A 19836-nucleotide genomic window follows, 5' to 3' on the forward strand; every position below is an offset into this window, starting at 1 on the left:
GTGTTCCTGATGTGTGTGGTTCGGATGTTTGTTGTTTCTGATGTGTGTGTGTTTCTGATGTGTGTGTGTGTTTCTGATGTGTGTTGTGTGTTTTCTGATGTGTGTGTGTGTGTTTCTGATGTGTGTGTGTGTTTCTGATGTGTGTGTGTTTCTGATGTGTGTGTGTTTCTGATGTGTGTGTGTTTCTGATGTGTGTGTGTTTCTGATGTGTGTGTGTTTCTGATGTGTGTGTGTTTCTGATGTGTGTGTGTTTCTGATGTGTGTGTGTTTCTGATGTGTGTGTGTTTCTAATGTGTGTGTTTCTGATGTGTGTGTTTCTGATGTGTGTGTGTTTGATGTGTGTGTGTCTGATGTGTGTGTTTCTGGTGTGTGTGTTTCTGATGTGTGTGTTTCTGATGTGTGTGTGTTTGATGTGTGTGTGTCTGATGTGTGTGTTTCTGATGTGTGTGTGTTTCTGGTGTGTGTGTGTTTCTGATGTGTGTGTGTTTCTGATGTGTGTGTGTTTCTGATGTGTGTGTTTCTGATGTGTGTGTTTCTGATGTGTGTGTGTTTCTGATGTGTGTGTGTTTCTGATGTGTGTGTGTTTCTGATGTGTGTGTTTCTGATGTGTGTGTTTCTAATGTGTGTGTTTCTGATGTGTGTGTGTGTTTCTAATGTGTGTGTTTCTAATGTGTGTGTGTCTGATGTGTGTGTGTCTGATGTGTGTGTGTCTGATGTGTGTGTTTCTGGTGTGTGTGTTTCTGATGTGTGTGTTTCTGATGTGTGTGTTTCTGATGTGTGTGTTTCTGATGTGTGTGTGTTTCTGATGTGTGTGTGTTTCTAATGTGTGTGTTTCTGATGTGTGTGTGTTTCTGATGTGTGTGTGTCTGGTGTGTGTGTTTCTAATGTGTGTGTGTCTGATGTGTGTGTGTCTGGTGTGTTTCTGGTGTGTGTGTTTCTGATGTGTGTGTGTCTGATGTGTGTGTGTTTCTGATGTGTGTGTGTCTGATGTGTGTGTGTCTGATGTGTGTGTTTCTGATGTGTGTGTTTCTGATGTGTGTGTGTCTGATGTGTGTGTGTCTGGTGTGTGTGTTTCTAATGTGTGTGTGTCTGATGTGTGTGTGTCTGATGTGTTTCTGATGTGTGTGTGTTTCTGATGTGTGTGTGTGTCTGATGTGTGTGTTTCTGATGTGTGTGTTTCTGATGTGTGTGTGTCTGATGTGTGTGTGTCTGATGTGTGTGTGTCTGATGTGTGTGTGTCTGATGTGTGTGTGTCTGATGTGTGTGTGTCTGATGTGTGTGTGTCTGATGTGTGTGTGTCTGATGTGTGTGTTTCGTGTCATGTTACCGCAGGAGCCAGCTCGTGACAGTGTGAGCATCGTGGGAAATAGAAGTTGATGAACCAGATTTCTCCAGAGTTCACCGCTGCCTCTGAAACACACACACACACACACACACACACACACACACATCTGTTAATACTGCCGTTACACACACACACATCTGTTAATACTGCCGTCACACACACACACACACCGGTTAATACTGCCGTCACACACACACACACACACACACACCGGTTAATACTGCCGTCACACACACACACACACACACACACACACACTGGTTAATAGGGCTGCAACAAACGACTAATTTGATAATCGATTAATGAAACGATTAATCGATTATTCGGATCGTTAAGGTTTTACCTGTACTACTACTTATATCGATACTGCTTATCGATCCGGTCCTTTTAACGATCGTATTAACGGTTCTTTTGACAAGAAATAAGGTAAACTAACTAAATTGTGAACAAAACTAACATCGCTTTTTATTTAAATTAAATGCATAATATTTCACATCAAAAGAAACAACAATGTTTTAACAAATCGTATTAAATAATGTGATGACAGAACTGTGAACAGAATAGCTGAAACTTTAACAAAATAAATAACTCAGTTGCCTCTAATCATTAACCCGTGTTTGTGTAATGTAGTTAGCTCCGTGTGTTGCTGCTAGCATACAGAACACCTGACGTGGAAACGTTCCTCGTGGACGGGGCTTCAGAGCTGCTAGAAAGACACCCGGTGCATTCCTCCGTCTGGATGTGGAGCGCTTTGGATACATGTTTAGACAAACTGCTCGTGTTGCCGCCCTTACATGATAAACTGTTATTGCACTTTTGGCAACGAGCATTCTCCACATCGAGACGGGTAAAGTTTAACCACACCTCGGAGCGCTTCTCTCCGCCATCTCCTCCATGTAGCGGCTGCGTGTGTGTAAACGGCCCCGCCCCCTCGCAAGCAGGCGGGGGAGAGAGATCTCGTCTGATCGAAAATACATCATAGACGCATTTATATTTGTCTTTTTGCATTTTAGAAACGAGTTGGCGACTCAGACTGCGATATAATGTTTTTGTAGCAATAATACATGACATGTATTTTTTAAATGTCTCCAGTACCGATAAAAAGACCAATAACGTTGGAGCCTAACGGCGCGTACAAGACACGTGATGACGTCACCAACTAATCGACGACTGAATTAGTTGCCAACTAATTTGGTAATCGATTAAGTCGATTAGTTGTTGCACCCCTACTGGTTAATACTGCCGTTACTCACACACACACACACACACACACCGCACACACACACCGGTTAATACTGCCGTTACTCACACACACACACCGCGCGCACACACACACACACATCTGTTTTGTTACTCTTTTTTTTAACGGTCCACCCGCACCACACTGGTTGGCGACCGCTGCCCTACGTTATCCCACTTGTTACAAGGAGCTGCCCACTGACCACGTGTTGCCGTTTGGCGCCTGTGTCTGGACCGCTGCGTAACAACGAGGGTTTCTGCCCCGTTACTCCTCCGCTGCTTTCCTGTCGCTCTTATCTCGTCAGTTCGTACACAGTTCAATCGAGCGGACTTGTTTCTGTTTCTGCAGATGTGAGCGTCCTTAACAACGGCAAATAAATCCTTGACAGCGGTCTGTCTGTTCTGGATTAACAACGTGTCACGTGTTCTGAATTGACCAATCAGAATCGAGTATTCAACTAAGCCACGTAATAAGTAAGGGATAATGTGCTGCGACGCGGTCATTATGGGGAAAAGAACACCGACAGGCTGATCAGGAGCCCGACGCGAAGCGGAGGGATCTAGATCGGCATGAAGGTGTTCTTTTCCCCATAATGACCAAGTCGCTGCACATTATCCCGCTTATTACACGGCCACATTCTCAACAAAGTAACGACATGACTCCCAATATTAATTGAAATGCTTTTATGGATTTAGAAAATGATTTTATTGATTTAAAAAATAGTTGTATGTATTGATTTAAATTGACATGCATCCGCGAAGAAAAATAGTCCGATGTTACTGTTTGAACTAACGTAGCAACGGCAGGAACTGCTTCGATAGAGTTTTTGGGGAGCTTTCTGATTACAGATTTGAAAACATCGCTGCTTGCTTTAAAAGTAGCACAATTCATTATGTCAAACCTTGGAAAGTATCTCGATATCCCTGCCCTGATGACAAAGTAACTGGCAAGTGAATATGTGTCGCCGTTTGATGTCTATGTCTGGACCGCTGCGTAAAAAGGAGGGTTTGTGCCCCGTTACTTCTCCGCTGTTTTTCTTGTCCCAGTTCGAAAAGCAAACTGCATGCAGTTTGCTTTTCGGCCCAACTGTATACAGTTAAATCGACCGGACTTCTTTCTGAAGATGTGAGCGTCCTTAACAACGGTCAATAAGTCCTTGACAGCGGTCTATCTGTTCGGTATTAACAACGTGTCACGTGTTCTGAATTGACCAATCAGAATCGAGTATTCAACTAAGCCATGTAATAAAGGGTTATAGAATGAATTGTGGGTCAGGATATCTCTGCAGCTCCACCAGACTTCTATATATATCTATATCTCTCCTTTAACACAGATTGTGCTTCTTGCATTTGGATATTGCACTAGTCCATATTAAAATGTCAATATATAATATCAATTACTGCAGCCCTAATGTTGTCCCATGTCATGTAATTTTAACATCATATTACACCACTGACAGCTCACGACTGCACAACACATGCGTGCCTCGTCGTCATGGTAATCTGATACGTCTCTGCTCTTCCTATTTATAACACGTAAAGCCCTTGAAGCCTCCTCCAGATAAACCTGGGAGCGGCCAAACTGCAGCTATAATTGTTTTAAATGAACACACGACAAATGTTTTTGGCCATCCTTGGTGTAACTGTGAAGGAAGCGAAGAACTGGCAGCGTTAGATAGCATCTCCAGATTAACTATCAAAAGCGAGTTTGGAGAGTCTTACCAAAGTCTCCGCTGTCCAACGTGATGACCTCCAGATCATCGTCGTAGATTCCTGCACAGAGACACGTTTAGTAACCGTTAAATGCAGATGTATTCAACGTGACATCAGTTGGTGCTTCTGTGAAGACAGTATTTGAATGTCCTAGAGTGTTTCGGCGGCAGCATCCCCGCAGCTTTCCAGACACATGTGTGAAGGTGACGTAGACTTACCGAAGTCGTATCTGTAGAAGTTCCAGCTCTCGTATCCTCCGCCCTGCTGCTGCTCGTCCAATCCCTTCTCTCCGTATTTATCGTATTTCTTCCGCAGGTCAGCGTCCTTCAGAACCTCGTAGGCTCTGTTCACTTCCAGAAACCTGTCGTGGGCCGAGGAGTCGCCCTGAAACACAAACGCATTGTATGATGTCGTGATCTAACAAGGAACACGCACAGAAATACATCTCAATAAAGGAGAAGCGATGATTTACGGCAGATTTAGGGCTTTTCTAAAATAATCTTAAGTTTCAGCAGAGATTAAACAAACGTGAAGATGAGCAAAAGTCACACACCCTCAAAGCGCACCCTGGAGCGAGTAAAGCTCTAACACAGAGAAGACCTGTCTGCTGCCCAGAACGCCTCGTTGGGGATTTCTCATTTCCCATTGTTTGCTTCTTGGGTACAGTGACGTATTACGGGTCCAATCTGCGGAGCCGCTACGTTTGGACCAATCCGCGGACTTCCTCACACACACACACTCGGCGGGACACTGTGAGCTGGCTCACTGGTGTGGGGTCGGCAAGGCAGCGAGACACCGCGGAACTCAGCCTGGGCGCACACACAAACTCCCAGCCAGGCTGCGTGTGTGTGTGTGTTCGGGCTGGGTTTCGCTGTGTCTCGCTGTCTCGCAGACGGCCACTGGGCTCATAGGGAGGGGGGGGCAGGAGCTCCAACAAGCCGTGTAGGACAGAGTGAATACTAGAGATGTCCCGATCCTATCACGTGATCGGGGATCGGAGCCGATCCCGTGATTTTGAAAAAATCGGGGATCGGGATTTTTTTTTTTAATAATTTTTTTTTTTAATTTATTTAATGGTACAAAACAAAAATGACCATGTTCACGTCTTAAAGTCATCCTGAGGACTTAGTTTTCGTTTAAAATTACACAACATCATGTATGTGTTGCTTTCAGACCTGGTTGCTTATTCCTCTCAAAGCAACAGAGTGGGCGCAGTGTCTCATAGTAGCAGCAAGCTAACGAGAGGCTACGTTCAGCTGGTGACTCGGGAGTCGGGACAGAGAAAATGTCAGGAGCTTGGAAGTATTATAAAATTGAAAGCGAAGGCAGTGTAACAGCCAGATGCAATGTTTGCAAGGCGGAGGTTCCACGTGGTGGAAAGAACAGAGCTACGTTCAACACGACCAATCTAACACGCCACCTGAGAAACAAACACCAACAACAACACGGCGAGTACACAGCGGCCACTCGGGTAACGGCACGGAAACAACCGACACTTTCAAAGACTTTCAAAAGGAAAGAGAAACAGCCCCAGAACAGTGAAAAGGCCAAAAGAATAACAGCCAAGATAGCTGAATTCATCGCGTTGGATGACCAGCCGTTATCTGTTACCTTTTTTTTCTCTTAATGCATTGCATAAAGATCGGATCGGGAAAAATCGGTATCGGCAGATTGTCAAAATCAAATGATCGGAATCGGATCGGGAGCAAAAACAGGTGATCGGGACATCCCTAGTGAATACACATACTATACAGAGATGTAGTCGACCTCACAATGGAATCATGATCAGTAGAAATGGCCGTGACGTGGGACCTTTAACACATGTCTGAATGTCTTAATATATAATATGTAACTTAATCCGTGCCAATGGTGAGATACACTTACTGTCCTCGGTCTCCAACACAATTTTGAGTCATTTTTTGGGTGGTTTTTTGGGTGTTTTCCCAGGTTGAGTTGTGGTCATGGGGCGGTGGTTCTGAGCAGAGGAGACATGCATGTGTTTCAGAGGGAATCAAGGATTGTGTGTTTTCTTTTTCGAAAAAGGTAAATGTTTGTGCAAACTTCCTAATTTAAATATGTGCACAGAGCTCCGTGACTAGCAGCTCAGACGGGAGTTGATTTCCCTCTTTGCTGTTGACTTTATTCATATCTAGAATATTCGTCTCATTTGAGCAGGCAGCCGCAAAAAGCCATGAAGCCCGTTCGTAGATCCATCCGTTATTGATCAAATGAGTCCAATCTGCTGCAGCAAAGATAAGAACAGCGCGTTTTCAATTCAGTGCCGATATTCACACACGCACTTCCTGTCCTCAGTCTCCTCAGTTTGACTCACGGGGTTCTTGTCGGGGTGCATGGTGAGCGCCAGCCTCTTGAAGGCCTGTCTGATCTCCCTGGTGGAGGCGTCTCTGCTGACCTTCAGCAGCTCGTAGTAATCCACGCTCTGAGAACAAGCAGCCAGCAGCAGAAGAGAGGAGAGGAGCAGCAGAACAGAGGGGGGGACCCGGGGGCCCATCTCCACTTTCAGTACTCCCACAGAGGAGCTGAAACACACAGAACCACATTCAGGTTTATCACCAGGACTTGGTGCATACATACAAATAAAACAAATTTAAAAAAACACAGATAGAAAACTATTTTAAGAAAACTATAATTACATAAAAAATAATAGAAAATCTAGTAAACAGTCAGCGATCAGTTTGTGTTCAGGAAGCGGAGACACAGTCATAGTTTAAAGGTCCCCTATCACACTGTTTCTCATCAGTATATCACAGGTCTCAGATATATCCAGAGCCTGCCTCTGATTGGCTGAAACGCCAAACAGATCATTGCAGCATTACCCATAATCCCCTCTGTTTCAGCCCGCTCCCATGTTTTATTTTGTGTTGCCAAAAGTTAGTCTCTCTGCGTTTCTGCGCTGGGCGAATGCTAATGCTAATAATGCTAATGCGAGGATAATAAAATGGCGGCTCAAAACATTTCACAGTTTTACGGGGCGTGGTTTGCAATCCGCCCAGCCGATCAGAACTGGGGCACTTTTTCCCCCCAGGAGAGTACCACCTCTCAGCAGGCACTAACAATGGGGGTAAAGGTTCCCGGCACTAAGTACTCCTTTTGGTGTGAACGCGACATAAGGGTGCTAGGAGGAGATTCAGGTGGGGGGGTGGGGGGTTACCTTGGTTGCTGATTGGCTAATGGTTACCCAAGCCAAAACATCGTTATGACATCATAAAGTGGCCAAAATCTGATCAGCTCATTTTCAGACAGGTTTTTATAGAAATGGATCAAAAAGAGAGAAAATCTCTTTCCACAGAGGGGACACATGTTGATGTAGAAGAGACATGAAGAAGAGGGGACACATGTTGATGTAGAAGAGACATGAAGAAGAGGGGACACATGTTGATGTAGAAGAGACATGAAGAAGAGGGGACACGTGTTGATGTAGAGAGACATGAAGAAGAGGGGACACGTGTTGATGTAGAGAGACATGAAGAAGAGGGGACACGTGTTGATGTAGAAGAGACATGAAGAAGAGGGGACACATGTTGATGTAGAAGAGACATGAAGAAGAGGGGACACATGTTGATGTAGAAGAGACATGGAGAAGAGGGGACACATGTTGATGTAGAAGAGACATGAAGAAGAGGGGACACATGTTGATGTAGAAGAGACATGGAGAAGAGGGGACACATGTTGATGTAGAAGAGACATGAAGAAGAGGGGACACGTGTTGATGTAGAGAGACATGAAGAAGAGGGGACACGTGTTGATGTAGAGAGACATGAAGAAGAGGGGACACGTGTTGATGTAGAAGAGACATGAAGAAGAGGGGACACGTGTTGATGTAGAAGAGACATGAAGAAGAGGGGACACGTGTTGATGTAGAAGAGACATGAAGAAGAGGGGACACATGTTGATGTAGAAGAGACATGGAGAAGAGGGGACACATGTTGATGTAGAAGAGACATGAAGAAGAGGGGACACATGTTGATGTAGAAGAGACGTGAAGAAGAGGGGACACATGTTGATGTAGAAGAGACGTGAAGAAGAGGGGACACATGTTGATGTAGAAGAGACATGAAGAAGAGGGGACACATGTTGATGTAGAAGAGACATGAAGAAGAGGGGACACATGTTGATGTAGAAGAGACATGAAGAAGAGGGGACACATGTTGATGTAGAAGAGACATGAAGAAGAGGGGACACATGTTGATGTAGAAGAGACATGAAGAAGAGGGGACACATGTTGATGTAGGAGAGACATGAAGAAGAGGGGACACATGTTGATGTGGAAGAGACGTGAAGAAGAGGAGACACATGTTGATGAAGAAGAGACATGGAGAAGAGGGGACACATGTTGATGTAGAAGAGACATGAAGAAGAGGGGACACATGTTGATGTAGGAGAGACATGAAGAAGAGGGGACACATGTTGATGTGGAAGAGACGTGAAGAAGAGGAGACACATGTTGATGAAGAAGAGACATGGAGAAGAGGGGACACATGTTGATGTAGAAGAGACATGAAGAAGAGGGGACACATGTTGATGTAGAGAGACATGAAGAAGAGGGGACACGTGTTGATGTAGAGAGACATGAAGAAGAGAGGACACATGTTGATGTAGAAGAGACATGGAGAAGAGGGGACACATGTTGATGTAGAAGAGACATGAAGAAGAGGGGACACATGTTGATGTAGAAGAGACATGAAGAAGAGGGGACACATGTTGATGTAGAAGAGACATGAAGAAGAGGGGACACATGTTGATGTAGAAGAGACATGAAGAAGAGGGGACACATGTTGATGTAGAAGAGACATGAAGAAGAGGGGACACATGTTGATGTAGGAGAGACATGAAGAAGAGGGGACACATGTTGATGTGGAAGAGACGTGAAGAAGAGGAGACACATGTTGATGAAGAAGAGACATGGAGAAGAGGGGACACATGTTGATGTAGAAGAGACATGAAGAAGAGGGGACACATGTTGATGTAGAGAGACATGAAGAAGAGGGGACACATGTTGATGTAAAAGAGACATGGAGAAGAGGGGACACATGTTGATGTAGAAGAGACATGAAGAAGAGGGGACACATGTTGATGTAGAAGAGACATGAAGAAGAGGGGACACGTGTTGATGTAGAGAGACATGAAGAAGAGGGGACACGTGTTGATGTAGAGAGACATGAAGAAGAGGGGACACATGTTGATGTAGAAGAGACATGAAGAAGAGGGGACACATGTTGATGTAGAAGAGACATGGAGAAGAGGGGACACATGTTGATGTAGAAGAGACATGAAGAAGAGGGGACACGTGTTGATGTAGAGAGACATGAAGAAGAGGGGACACGTGTTGATGTAGAGAGACATGAAGAAGAGGGGACACATGTTGATGTAGAAGAGACATGAAGAAGAGGGGACACATGTTGATGTAGAAGAGACATGAAGAAGAGGGGACACATGTTGATGTAGAAGAGACATGGAGAAGAGGGGACACATGTTGATGTAGAAGAGACATGAAGAAGAGGGGACACCTGTTGATGTAGAAGAGACATGAAGAAGAGGGGACACATGTTGATGTAGAAGAGACATGGAGAAGAGGGGACACATGTTGATGTAGAAGAGACATGAAGAAGAGGGGACACATGTTGATGTAGAAGAGACATGAAGAAGAGGGGACACCTGTTGATGTAGAAGAGACACGAAGAAGAGGGGACACATGTTGATGTAGAAGAGACATGAAGAAGAGGGGACACGTGTTGATGTAGAAGAGACATGGAGAAGAGGGGACACGTGTTGATGTAGAAGAGACATGAAGAAGAGGGGACACATGTTGATGTAGAAGAGACATGAAGAAGAGGGGACACATGTTGATGTAGAAGAGACATGGAGAAGAGGGGACACATGTTGATGTAGAAGAGACATGAAGAAGAGGGGACACCTGTTGATGTAGAAGAGACATGAAGAAGAGGGGACACATGTTGATGTAGAAGAGACATGGAGAAGAGGGGACACATGTTGATGTAGAAGAGACATGAAGAAGAGGGGACACATGTTGATGTAGAAGAGACATGAAGAAGAGGGGACACCTGTTGATGTAGAAGAGACACGAAGAAGAGGGGACACATGTTGATGTAGAAGAGACATGAAGAAGAGGGGACACGTGTTGATGTAGAAGAGACATGAAGAAGAGGGGACACATGTTGATGTAGAAGAGACATGAAGAAGAGGGGACACATGTTGATGTAGAAGAGACATGAAGAAGAGGGGACACATGTTGATGTAGAAGAGACATGGAGAAGAGGGGACACATGTTGATGTAGAAGAGACATGGAGAAGAGGGGACACATGTTGATGTAGAAGAGACATGAAGAAGAGGGGACACATGTTGATGTAGAAGAGACATGAAGAAGAGGGGACACGTGTTGATGTAGAAGAGACATGAAGAAGAGGGGACACATGTTGATGTAGAGGAGACATGAAGAAGAGGGGACACATGTTGATGTAGAAGAGACATGAAGAAGAGGGGACACATGTTGAAGTAGAAGAGGATTTTAAATAATAGGTGACCTTTAAGAGAAGGGTTTTTGAATAAAGATTACAGTTAGGGCTGGCTCAGACTTGCTTTCTTGGATCCTTCCTTTAATGTGAAATCATATACAAATGATATTAGTGTATCCTTACCTTTATCGGCACAACACCAGCGTCTACCCGGTGCAGCTTCCACGTGTTATGCATTATGAGGAAGCTCAGATATCAAACTATTAGAAAAACACCCAACCCTGCGGCCATTAAACTCCTTCAGTCATCAACGGATATTTATTTAGGATGTGTTATTTACGAAGTCATCATGACTCTGTGTGCAGTAACCAGCCCACACATGTGGCTCTGGTGGATTGGGTTAAAGCACAATGGGAGTGTCACACACACACACACACACACACACACACACACACACACCACACACACACACACACACACACACACACACACACACACACACACACACACACACACACACACACACACACACACACACACACACACACACACACACACAACAATGTGGTCGAAGACAATTTGTTGGCCTTCAAAACTTAATTTTCATTTCGTTTTAAATAAGAACGGCACTTTTTAATAATTATGAGATTTGGCTGTAATGTCGTTTGTCTTATAATTGAAATAAAAGATCATAAAACATGAATTATATCGAAACAGAACGTTTATTTTACCCTACCTGTCTACTACCTGTCACTTAAACATCATCACTGCCTTAGATACAGCATGTCACACACAAACCAGAGAAATAAATCCCAATGTCAGCTTCTAGGAATTACTTTCACAATCTGAGAGAAGCTGGAACATTTATTTTGGATTTACTGTAAGTAGCCTGCAATAAAATACACATTATCTATGTAAATTACATATATATATATAACATGTAAAACTACATTAAATTAATATTTACACAGGAATCACGGAGGATTATGTTTTATCCAGAAAATAAACTTTGAATTTCTTCAGATGTTATGTATTTTCTGCAGAGATGCTCAAACAAGCTAAAGGTAAGCTAGGCTAATGTTAGCTTTACAGTCATCTATTAAAGCTAATTATCCGATTATCATCACCAAGACATTACCCCACCAGCGGTCTGTTAGTGAAGATACATCTAACATTCATATATATCGTTTCCTTACGTTTAGATTCATTTAAAAACAGATGTGCTTTTTTTCTTACCTTAGACGTGTCTCAACTTTTAAAGAAGATCCGCTTCAGCATCCGGTTCAGACCGGGATCAAGCTAACACAATAAAACAGTCCATTTCCGCTTAGCTTTTCACAATAAAGGCCAGAATCAGAATACCGTGATAGAGAGAGAGAGAGTTTTTTTCATGCACATAATATCAAAACAATGAAAAGCCATGCAGAGAACCAGGAGAACAGACTATTTGAATCAGCTCTAATGTTGACATTTTGAGTATTTCTTCATTACTAATAGGGAATTCATTTTGTATGTCTATTATATGTCTTTGAAATCCTTTGAATCACTTCCGCTTTTCAAAATAAAAGCACGCAAACATCAGACCAGCATCAAGCCGGCTAGACACTCCATTTCAACTTAGCTTTTCACAATAAAAGCCGTGAAATTAACCAAGACAGCAGATATTCTAATCAGCTTTAATTATATTTGTTGTATGTCTTTGATATTAATTTAATTAATGTATTCATGTCTATCATTTCACACAAATAACATGAAAGGAGACACGTTAATTATATATTTTTAAACAGAATTAGTTTAAATTCCTTCGCATGTATGTTAACTTGTATAACGCTGTAACTAATTGTACTGCAATAATGATGTACTGATCAGTGCGTCCACCTTGTCCTTCAGCAGCTGCATGATGGCCTCCTGGTCATCCGGCAGGAGATCAATCATGGCATGGGCGTCCTCAAAAGCTTTCTTGGCCATATTGAAGGCCGTCTCTGGGGAGTTTTCCATCTTGAACAGGAAGACAGAGATGGAGAGCGCCACCTGCAGGCGGGCTGGATCAATAGGATTAATTTCAGAGCTGCTCAGGTCTGCTGGTAAGTCTCTGGACTGAAGTCTTCCTTCCTTCAGAGACAGAGGAGGAAGAAGTAGAATATTGCAGAGATGGCAAAACTACACACATCCTTTACTCAAGTTGAAGTACAGATACTCGTGTTTAAAAATACTCTGGTAAAAGTAGAAGTACTGACTAAACTTCTTTACTCAAGTCAAAGTAAAGAGGCTTTGAAGTGTACTTCAGTAAAAAGTACCCATAACTAGCAGCTGCTTTAAAGAGTAACCAACCTCCCTTTATATCAATAGAACAATAATGTCATTGTTAGCTAATGAATGTTTCCATGCTGAACAACGGCAACATGACAACGTTTCCATTGGTCCCTCTTCTTTAGAGAAGACCAGGAAGTGATGGATACACGGATCGTGTTCCAACCAATAGGCACGCAGTGACTCTGAAGAATAATGATCACGCACCAAACACACATTCAGACTAAAGGAACCAGCTGTTTGGAGAATGAGAGAAGTAGAAAGTACAGGTATTTGAGTTCAACATGTAAGAAGTAGAAAGTACAGGTATTTGTGTTCAACATGTAAGAAGTAGAAAGTATATGTATTTGAGTTCAACATGTAAGAAGTAGAAAGTACAGGTATTTGAGTTCAACATGTAAGAAGTAGAAAGTACAGGTATTTGAGTTCAACATGTAAGAAGTAGAAAGTACAGGTATTTGGGTTCAACATGTAAGAAGTAGAAAGTATATGTATTTGAGTTCAACATGTAAGAAGTAGAAAGTACAGGTATTTGAGTTCAACATGTAAGAAGTAGAAAGTACAGGTATTTGAGTTCAACATGTAAAAAGTAGAAAGTACAGGTATTTGTGTTCAACATGTAAGAATTAGAAAATACAGGTATTTGAGTTCAACATGTAAGAAGTAGAAAGTACAGGTATTTGAGTTCAACATGTAAGAAGTAGAAAGTACAGGTATTTGAGTTCAACATGAAAGAAGTAGAAAGTACAGGTATTTGAGTTCAACATGTAAGAAGTAGAAAGTACAGGTATTTGGGTTAAAAATGTAAGAAGTCAAAGTATAAAGTCTTCAGAAAAATAAGTAGTGGAGTAAAGTACTGATATCAGAAAAATGTACTTAAGTACAGGAACGAAGTATTTGTACTCCAATACTTCCCAGCTCTGGTCCTGTGTTTGCTGAGAGAGTCCTGCAGATGTTCTGTCATCTGGCTTTCCAGTCGCGCTTTTATTTTGAAATCGCTTCGCCTAGCCCCGCCCCTACTGAGATGTGATTGGCTGGTGCTGCTCACAGATAACATATCTCTAGGGCTCTGATCTAATCCAATCAAATCACGAGGGAGTGTTGAGGTGGAGTACACTTTTTAAATTGTACAGTTTTAGAAAAAATTACGGAAGAGGATAAATCTATGGGATAAATACATCTATAATAATAAGAATAAGAATAAGAATAATAGTAAAGTTATAATAAAAATGAAAACATATTTATTATAATATAAACACTAATGATTATTATGTTCCTACCTGAAAGAAATACAAATACATAATTATACATGAAATCCTCGAAAGTAAAAAACTCCACATAACCACTGAGCTGATTGCAAAGAGTTCTGTCCAATCAGAGCACATCAGCACATGAGTTCCAGCCAATCAGAGCGCAGAATGCTGGGTCAAGGCGGAAGTGTTTGGTGAAGGCACATTTCCCTCTAACAGCTCTGAATCTGACCTAAAAACGGACAAATCAGATATTTAAAACCACTTGACTTGAATTAATCCGGTTCTACATGTTATCTGGTGTCTTAGTTTGATTCAAGAAGAAGTTTCGAGGTCATACTGTTATCTTTGTTAGCTTCGTTAGCTAGACGGCCACATTTTTTAAACCTGCGGAACTTCCTGCTTTTTGAACATCGAGATGGAGTTACAAGGTAAACAACATGTTTAATATAAGTTATTCATCCGATATCCGTTTGTATCATGTCCTGATGTTATTTATAACTTTATGAACCCCCTGCCTGCCAGGAGAGTCCGTTAGCTCAGGGTTAGCATGTTTGCTTCTGGTTCTGGTTTAAAAAGTAAAAGTAAATCATGCAAACACAGACTACGCATTTTTCTGAGGTGTAAGGTAACTAAGTACATGAACTCAAGTACTGTACTTAAGTTCAATTTTGAGGTACTTTTACTTGAGTATTTCAATTGTGTGCTACTTCTACTCCACTACAACTTTCAAGTATGTGTTACTCTGGATGATGGTACATTCTGGTTTAAAAATTAAATGCAAATCGGGTTTAATTTACATTTGTGAGGAAATAACCACAAGTACAGTGTTCTTAAAGCACGAGTAGATAGCATTGTTTTATCTTCTAAGTGGTCTGTGTGTTTGGTTTGTAAAGCACTAACCTTTGTGTATTAAAAGTGCTGTTTAAGTCAAGTTTGATGTTACGTCCCAGCTGTTGAGGAGGAAAAGGATCCACACAACACACGTCAAATAAAGTTGATTTTAATGATAACTTAATTAAAGGGCCAGCAAGCAGCATTCTCTAACAAACAAAAACAAAGCACCAAATGGATGTGGCTTTGATTTCGTCTGAATCAGAAATCCTTTATAAGTCCTGCAGCCGGGACATTTACAGTATTACAGCAACAAGTGGGCACATCAGGTAAGTAGGTGCATGCATTAATAAACAATAAGCTAAAAGAACTAAAGCTGATGATTGCACAGTATTGCTAAAGAAGTGTCTATATTCCCCATTGCAGGTATTGCGGTCTGTTTTGTGTGACTTGTTGTTGTTGTTGTTGTCCACATGTTAACCGTGTTTTCCCGTCTCTCAGTGGGAATTGAACCGATGACCCTGGGCTCCCCGACCTCTCCCAAGCCGACCCCTGGAGCTCAGTTCCTGCCCGGCTTCCTGATGGGAGACCTTCCCGCTCCCACCACCCCCCAGCCGCGACCTTTCAACCTGGGCACCTCCATGATGGAGAGCCCAGGAACTCCCCGAGGTCAGAAGGAAAGCCGCCGCTCAGATTATTGCTGATTGCTGTTGTTGTTGTCATTCAATCAATCAACAACTTTATTAATCCCGCAAAGGGCAATGAACACAGGCAGGAACATACAGGAAGAAAACACACAGATACACCCCTGCATGTGGATCATTCATAGCATCCCAATAATTAAGTATTGAGCAGGTTTACAACACCCCTGGTTTATGGAGTTCTTTCAGGTCCCCCTAATGTACCTGCATTGGATTGATTCTTCCAACTTATAACTGAACGTATGAGCCAGCCCGTCGTATGTTTTTCTGTATGTGGCCCTCGGTGAAAAAAATGTGGACACAATCACAATTTGTCCGGCAGTGGCTCAGTCAGTAGGGGCTTGGACTGTGAGCCGTAGGGTCGCCGGTTCAAGTCCCCGGCCAGACCTACATATGGAGTGTGGACTGCTACTTGGAGAGGTCCCAGTTCACCTCCTGCCCTGCCGTGGTGCCCAGGAGCAAGGCACCGGACACCCCCCCCACTCCCATTGCTCCCCGGGCGCTGTGCAATAGCTGCCCACTGCTCCTGGTTCTAGACTCCTGGTGCTAGACTCCTGGTTCTAGACTCCTGGTGCTAGACTCCTGGTGCTAGACTCCTAGTTCTAGACTCCTGGTGCTAGACTCCTAGTTCTAGACTCCTAGTTATAGACTACTGGTGCTAGACTCCTAGTTCTAGACTCCCGGTTCTAGACTCCTAGTTCTAGACTCCCGGTGCTAGACTCCCGGTGCTAGACTCCCGGTGCTAGACTCCCGGTGCTAGACTCCCGGTGCTAGACTCCTGGTGCTAGACTCCTAGTTCTAGACTCCTGGTGCTAGACTCCTGGTGCTAGACTCCTAGTTCTAGACTCCTGGTGCTAGACTCCTAGTTCTAGACTCCTGGTGCTAGACTCCTGGTACTAGACTCCTAATTCTTGTCTCCTAGTGCTAGACTCCTAGTGCTAGACTCCTAGTGCTAGACTCCTAGTGCTAGACTCCTAGTGCTAGACTCCTAGTGCTAGACTCCTAGTGCTAGACTCCTGGTGCTAGACTCCTAGTTCTAGACTCCTGGTGCTAGCGTGGGTTAAAAGCAGAGAACACATGTCACTGTGTGCTCTGCATGTGAGACCATGAGAGAGGGGTTCAGGCCAGTTTGCTCTCTGCTTTCCGCAGAATCTGCTGCTTACAAAAGGAGTTGTCTGTTTCACTCTGATGACCTTAGAGCAGGTTGTTGTTGTTGTTGTTGTTGTTGTTGTTGTTGTTGTTGTTTACTCTGTGGATTAACACTTGTTTCCTGTCTGGTTCAGGTGGAATCGTCTCTGCTCCGCTGCCTTTTGTCCCGACGCCTAAAGACAAGAGTGGAGCCCCGCCTGTACGCAGTATCCATGACGACCTGGTTACTATGACCACGCCCCTAAAAACACACGGACAGGTGAGAACAAATACATAATAACAAATTTAAAAGCGTAAAAATAAACAATTCTAAAATATAAACGTCTCACAAAAGAAATATAAATAAATCAGCAATAGAGAGTAAACAAATATACAGATGACCGTGAAGATAAAGAACTCAAGGGGTTGAAAAATTAAACACATCTTGTGAGATTTATACTAAAGTCTCAAATGTTACTTTTCTTAAGCTCAAGGAATCCTGTTAGCCGACTCTATTAGCAACGAGACGAGCATCAATCATTTCACAATACTGACACCTCACAAACCTCAAGGCAATGTTTAATTACACTGTTTTTAGGCTCAAAGCAAACATTTAAAGGTCCCCTATCAAGCTATTTGTAGGCAATAGCACAGGTCTCAGATATATACAAATATATATAAAAAACATGTCTTTGAAGTGTTTTACACCAAACAGATAATTCTAGCCATGCCTCATATCCCTCTATTTCACTTCCTGTTTATAAAGTGCTGATTTGGGGATAAAGCTTTAAAAAAAAAAAGGGGGGAGCTTATGCGGGAGATTCTACCGGCAAGAGGAGGGTCTGAGCTCACGCGGGACCCGGCAGCTACCGTCTAAACTAAATGCTGCCGTGATGAAACGCCATATCATGGATTATCAAGGATCTGAAACAGTCTGGAGCTCAAAGGCTTTCTCTCTTGCCGGTTATACCACAAGGCGAGTTCCTTTCTACTTCCTGCTTCTTCACACACATGCTCTCCAGTGCAGGTTAGCTCTGAGTGTTAGCGATGCTAATGTAAACACCGACCATATTACGTCCAAAACAGTCGGGCATTGTTTCTGATAGCAACGTTTCTGATTGGCCCGTGGGTCCACATTTCAGATATTACGTCATATCGGACGCTAATCTGGATCAGCTCCGTTGTTCCCCGTTTTTAGAGATTTGGGTACGGAGGAAAAGAGAGGGTTTTATTTTCTGACGCTGCGTGAGTTCCCCGACACACCGGGACACATGGTGATGGAGAGAAGACATCACAACGTGCATTTTGCATGATGGGTCCCCTTTAAAACATTTTTCCCTTTGTTCTTTTTTCAGGCTTTTCCAGGCATGCAGTCCCCTCTTCCTGCCCGGGGGGGTTCAACTCCAGGTAACATTACATTACATTTAGCTGACGCTTTTATCCAAAGGGACTCACAATAAGTGCATTCCACCAGGAAGACACAACCTTGAAGAAAACAGAATCATATAAGTACATCAGGTTTCATCGAGCCAAGCATTTCAAGTGCTACTCAACTGGCTTTAGATAAGCCAGCCCTCTGTTATCCATCCCATAATACCTTAACTACTACATGTTCTGCTGCTGCTAGTAGTATTTAGTCCACAACACACACACACACACACACACATGCACGCTCACAGTCACGCACACGCTCACACACATGCACGCTCATACTCACGCACTCGTACTACTGCCATTTTGAAACAAAGCAGTAATTATGTTTATTTATAGGTTTATTATTATTAAATAATTAGCAGCAGTTTCTTTGGAGGAGCCTCTGTCTGTACTCGTCTGTCTGTATTTAAATGTGTCTTAACCCTTTAGAGTCCCTTTAAAAAAAAAACCGTATTTGTTCCTAAGGCCATAAAATGCCACCTTCACAAAAACTGCTATAAACATATAATATATTAATATTTATTTCCACTTTCAAAGAGTCAGTCTTTTGAAACTACTCCAGCCTGACATACACATGTGAAAAATGAATTATCTTTTGGGGATTTTAACCCTTTAAATGCCAGTTTGTTGAAAAAACTCCACAGTTTTTTTTTATTGAAAAAAACTAGAATAATTTTCAAAAAATACATTTCAAGGAATATTTTATTCTTGTTATTATTAGGTCCCTGGATTGGTCAAGGATTGGCAGCAAAATGAATTTGAATGCATTGCTATTTTTTTTGCAGTGTTAGATTTAAACAAAAACTCACACTCGTGTTCCTAAGGCCAGAAAATGCCACCTTCTCAAAAGCTGCTATAAAAATATGATGTATTCATATTTTTCCCCACTTTCAAAGAGTACATCTTTTAAAGCTACTCCAGCCTGACTGAAATGAATAATACTAGATCATTTTGAACCAGAAAAACATTTATTTTACAAAGATGAACATTGAATGAACACCGTGTGTCTGGCTGTGAGAGTCCAGCTCAGGTGGAGCAGGGGCTGCAAATGGACAGACTGTGGTCCATGCAGAAGTGGCACTGCCTCCTGCTCTTCCGTTCCCTGATGAGAGAGGGGCCTGCAGCAGCACCCTGCAGATCTGACACCGCGCCCTCTCTTCTTGATGTGTGGGGTCACCAGCATTTCTCCCACCTCTTCAATGGAGAGCCTCCTCCTGTATGGTTTCTGCTGCTGCCAGGGTGGCTCCATTGATGTCCACAGGACGTAGGCGTTGTAATGGGAAGTGTCAACCAGGTTGTGGAAGAGGGCAAGTGGCCAGCGATGTGTTCTCCTCCTGCAGGAGTAGCTGGCAACAGCAAAAACATAAAACAAGACCATTTCCTCTCA

General features: G+C 42.9%; 2 protein-coding genes across 2 annotated transcripts in view; one reads left to right on the top strand and one right to left on the bottom strand.

The window, feature by feature from the left end:
- Positions 1-12094, bottom strand: part of LOC117440717 (dnaJ homolog subfamily C member 10-like) — a gene marked incomplete at its 3' end in the record, with an annotated part of 32647 nt that extends 20553 nt beyond the window's left edge. Inside the window, exons 1-5 of the mRNA XM_034076949.1 lie at positions 12029-12094; positions 6630-6837; positions 4516-4681; positions 4307-4357; positions 1328-1410 (exon numbers count right to left, since the gene is read on the bottom strand). Coding sequence (XP_033932840.1) covers positions 1328-1410; positions 4307-4357; positions 4516-4681; positions 6630-6809 — 480 coding nt within the window. The remainder of the gene's footprint in view (positions 1-1327; positions 1411-4306; positions 4358-4515; positions 4682-6629; positions 6838-12028) is intronic.
- A 2388-nt stretch (positions 12095-14482) lies between these two features.
- Positions 14483-18422, top strand: LOC117440718 (nucleoporin NUP35-like; the record flags this gene model as incomplete). The annotated part of the gene is made up of 4 exons (XM_034076950.1): positions 14483-14783; positions 15688-15855; positions 17171-17295; positions 18371-18422. Coding segments are annotated over exons 1-4 (358 nt in total), but the record flags the coding sequence as incomplete, so codon positions are not given.
- Positions 18423-19836: the final 1414 nt, after the last annotated feature.

The sequence above is a fragment of the Pseudochaenichthys georgianus genome, unplaced genomic scaffold (assembly GCF_902827115.2).
Source record: "Pseudochaenichthys georgianus unplaced genomic scaffold, fPseGeo1.2 scaffold_1145_arrow_ctg1, whole genome shotgun sequence".
Taxonomy (NCBI): Eukaryota; Metazoa; Chordata; class Actinopteri; order Perciformes; family Channichthyidae; genus Pseudochaenichthys; species Pseudochaenichthys georgianus.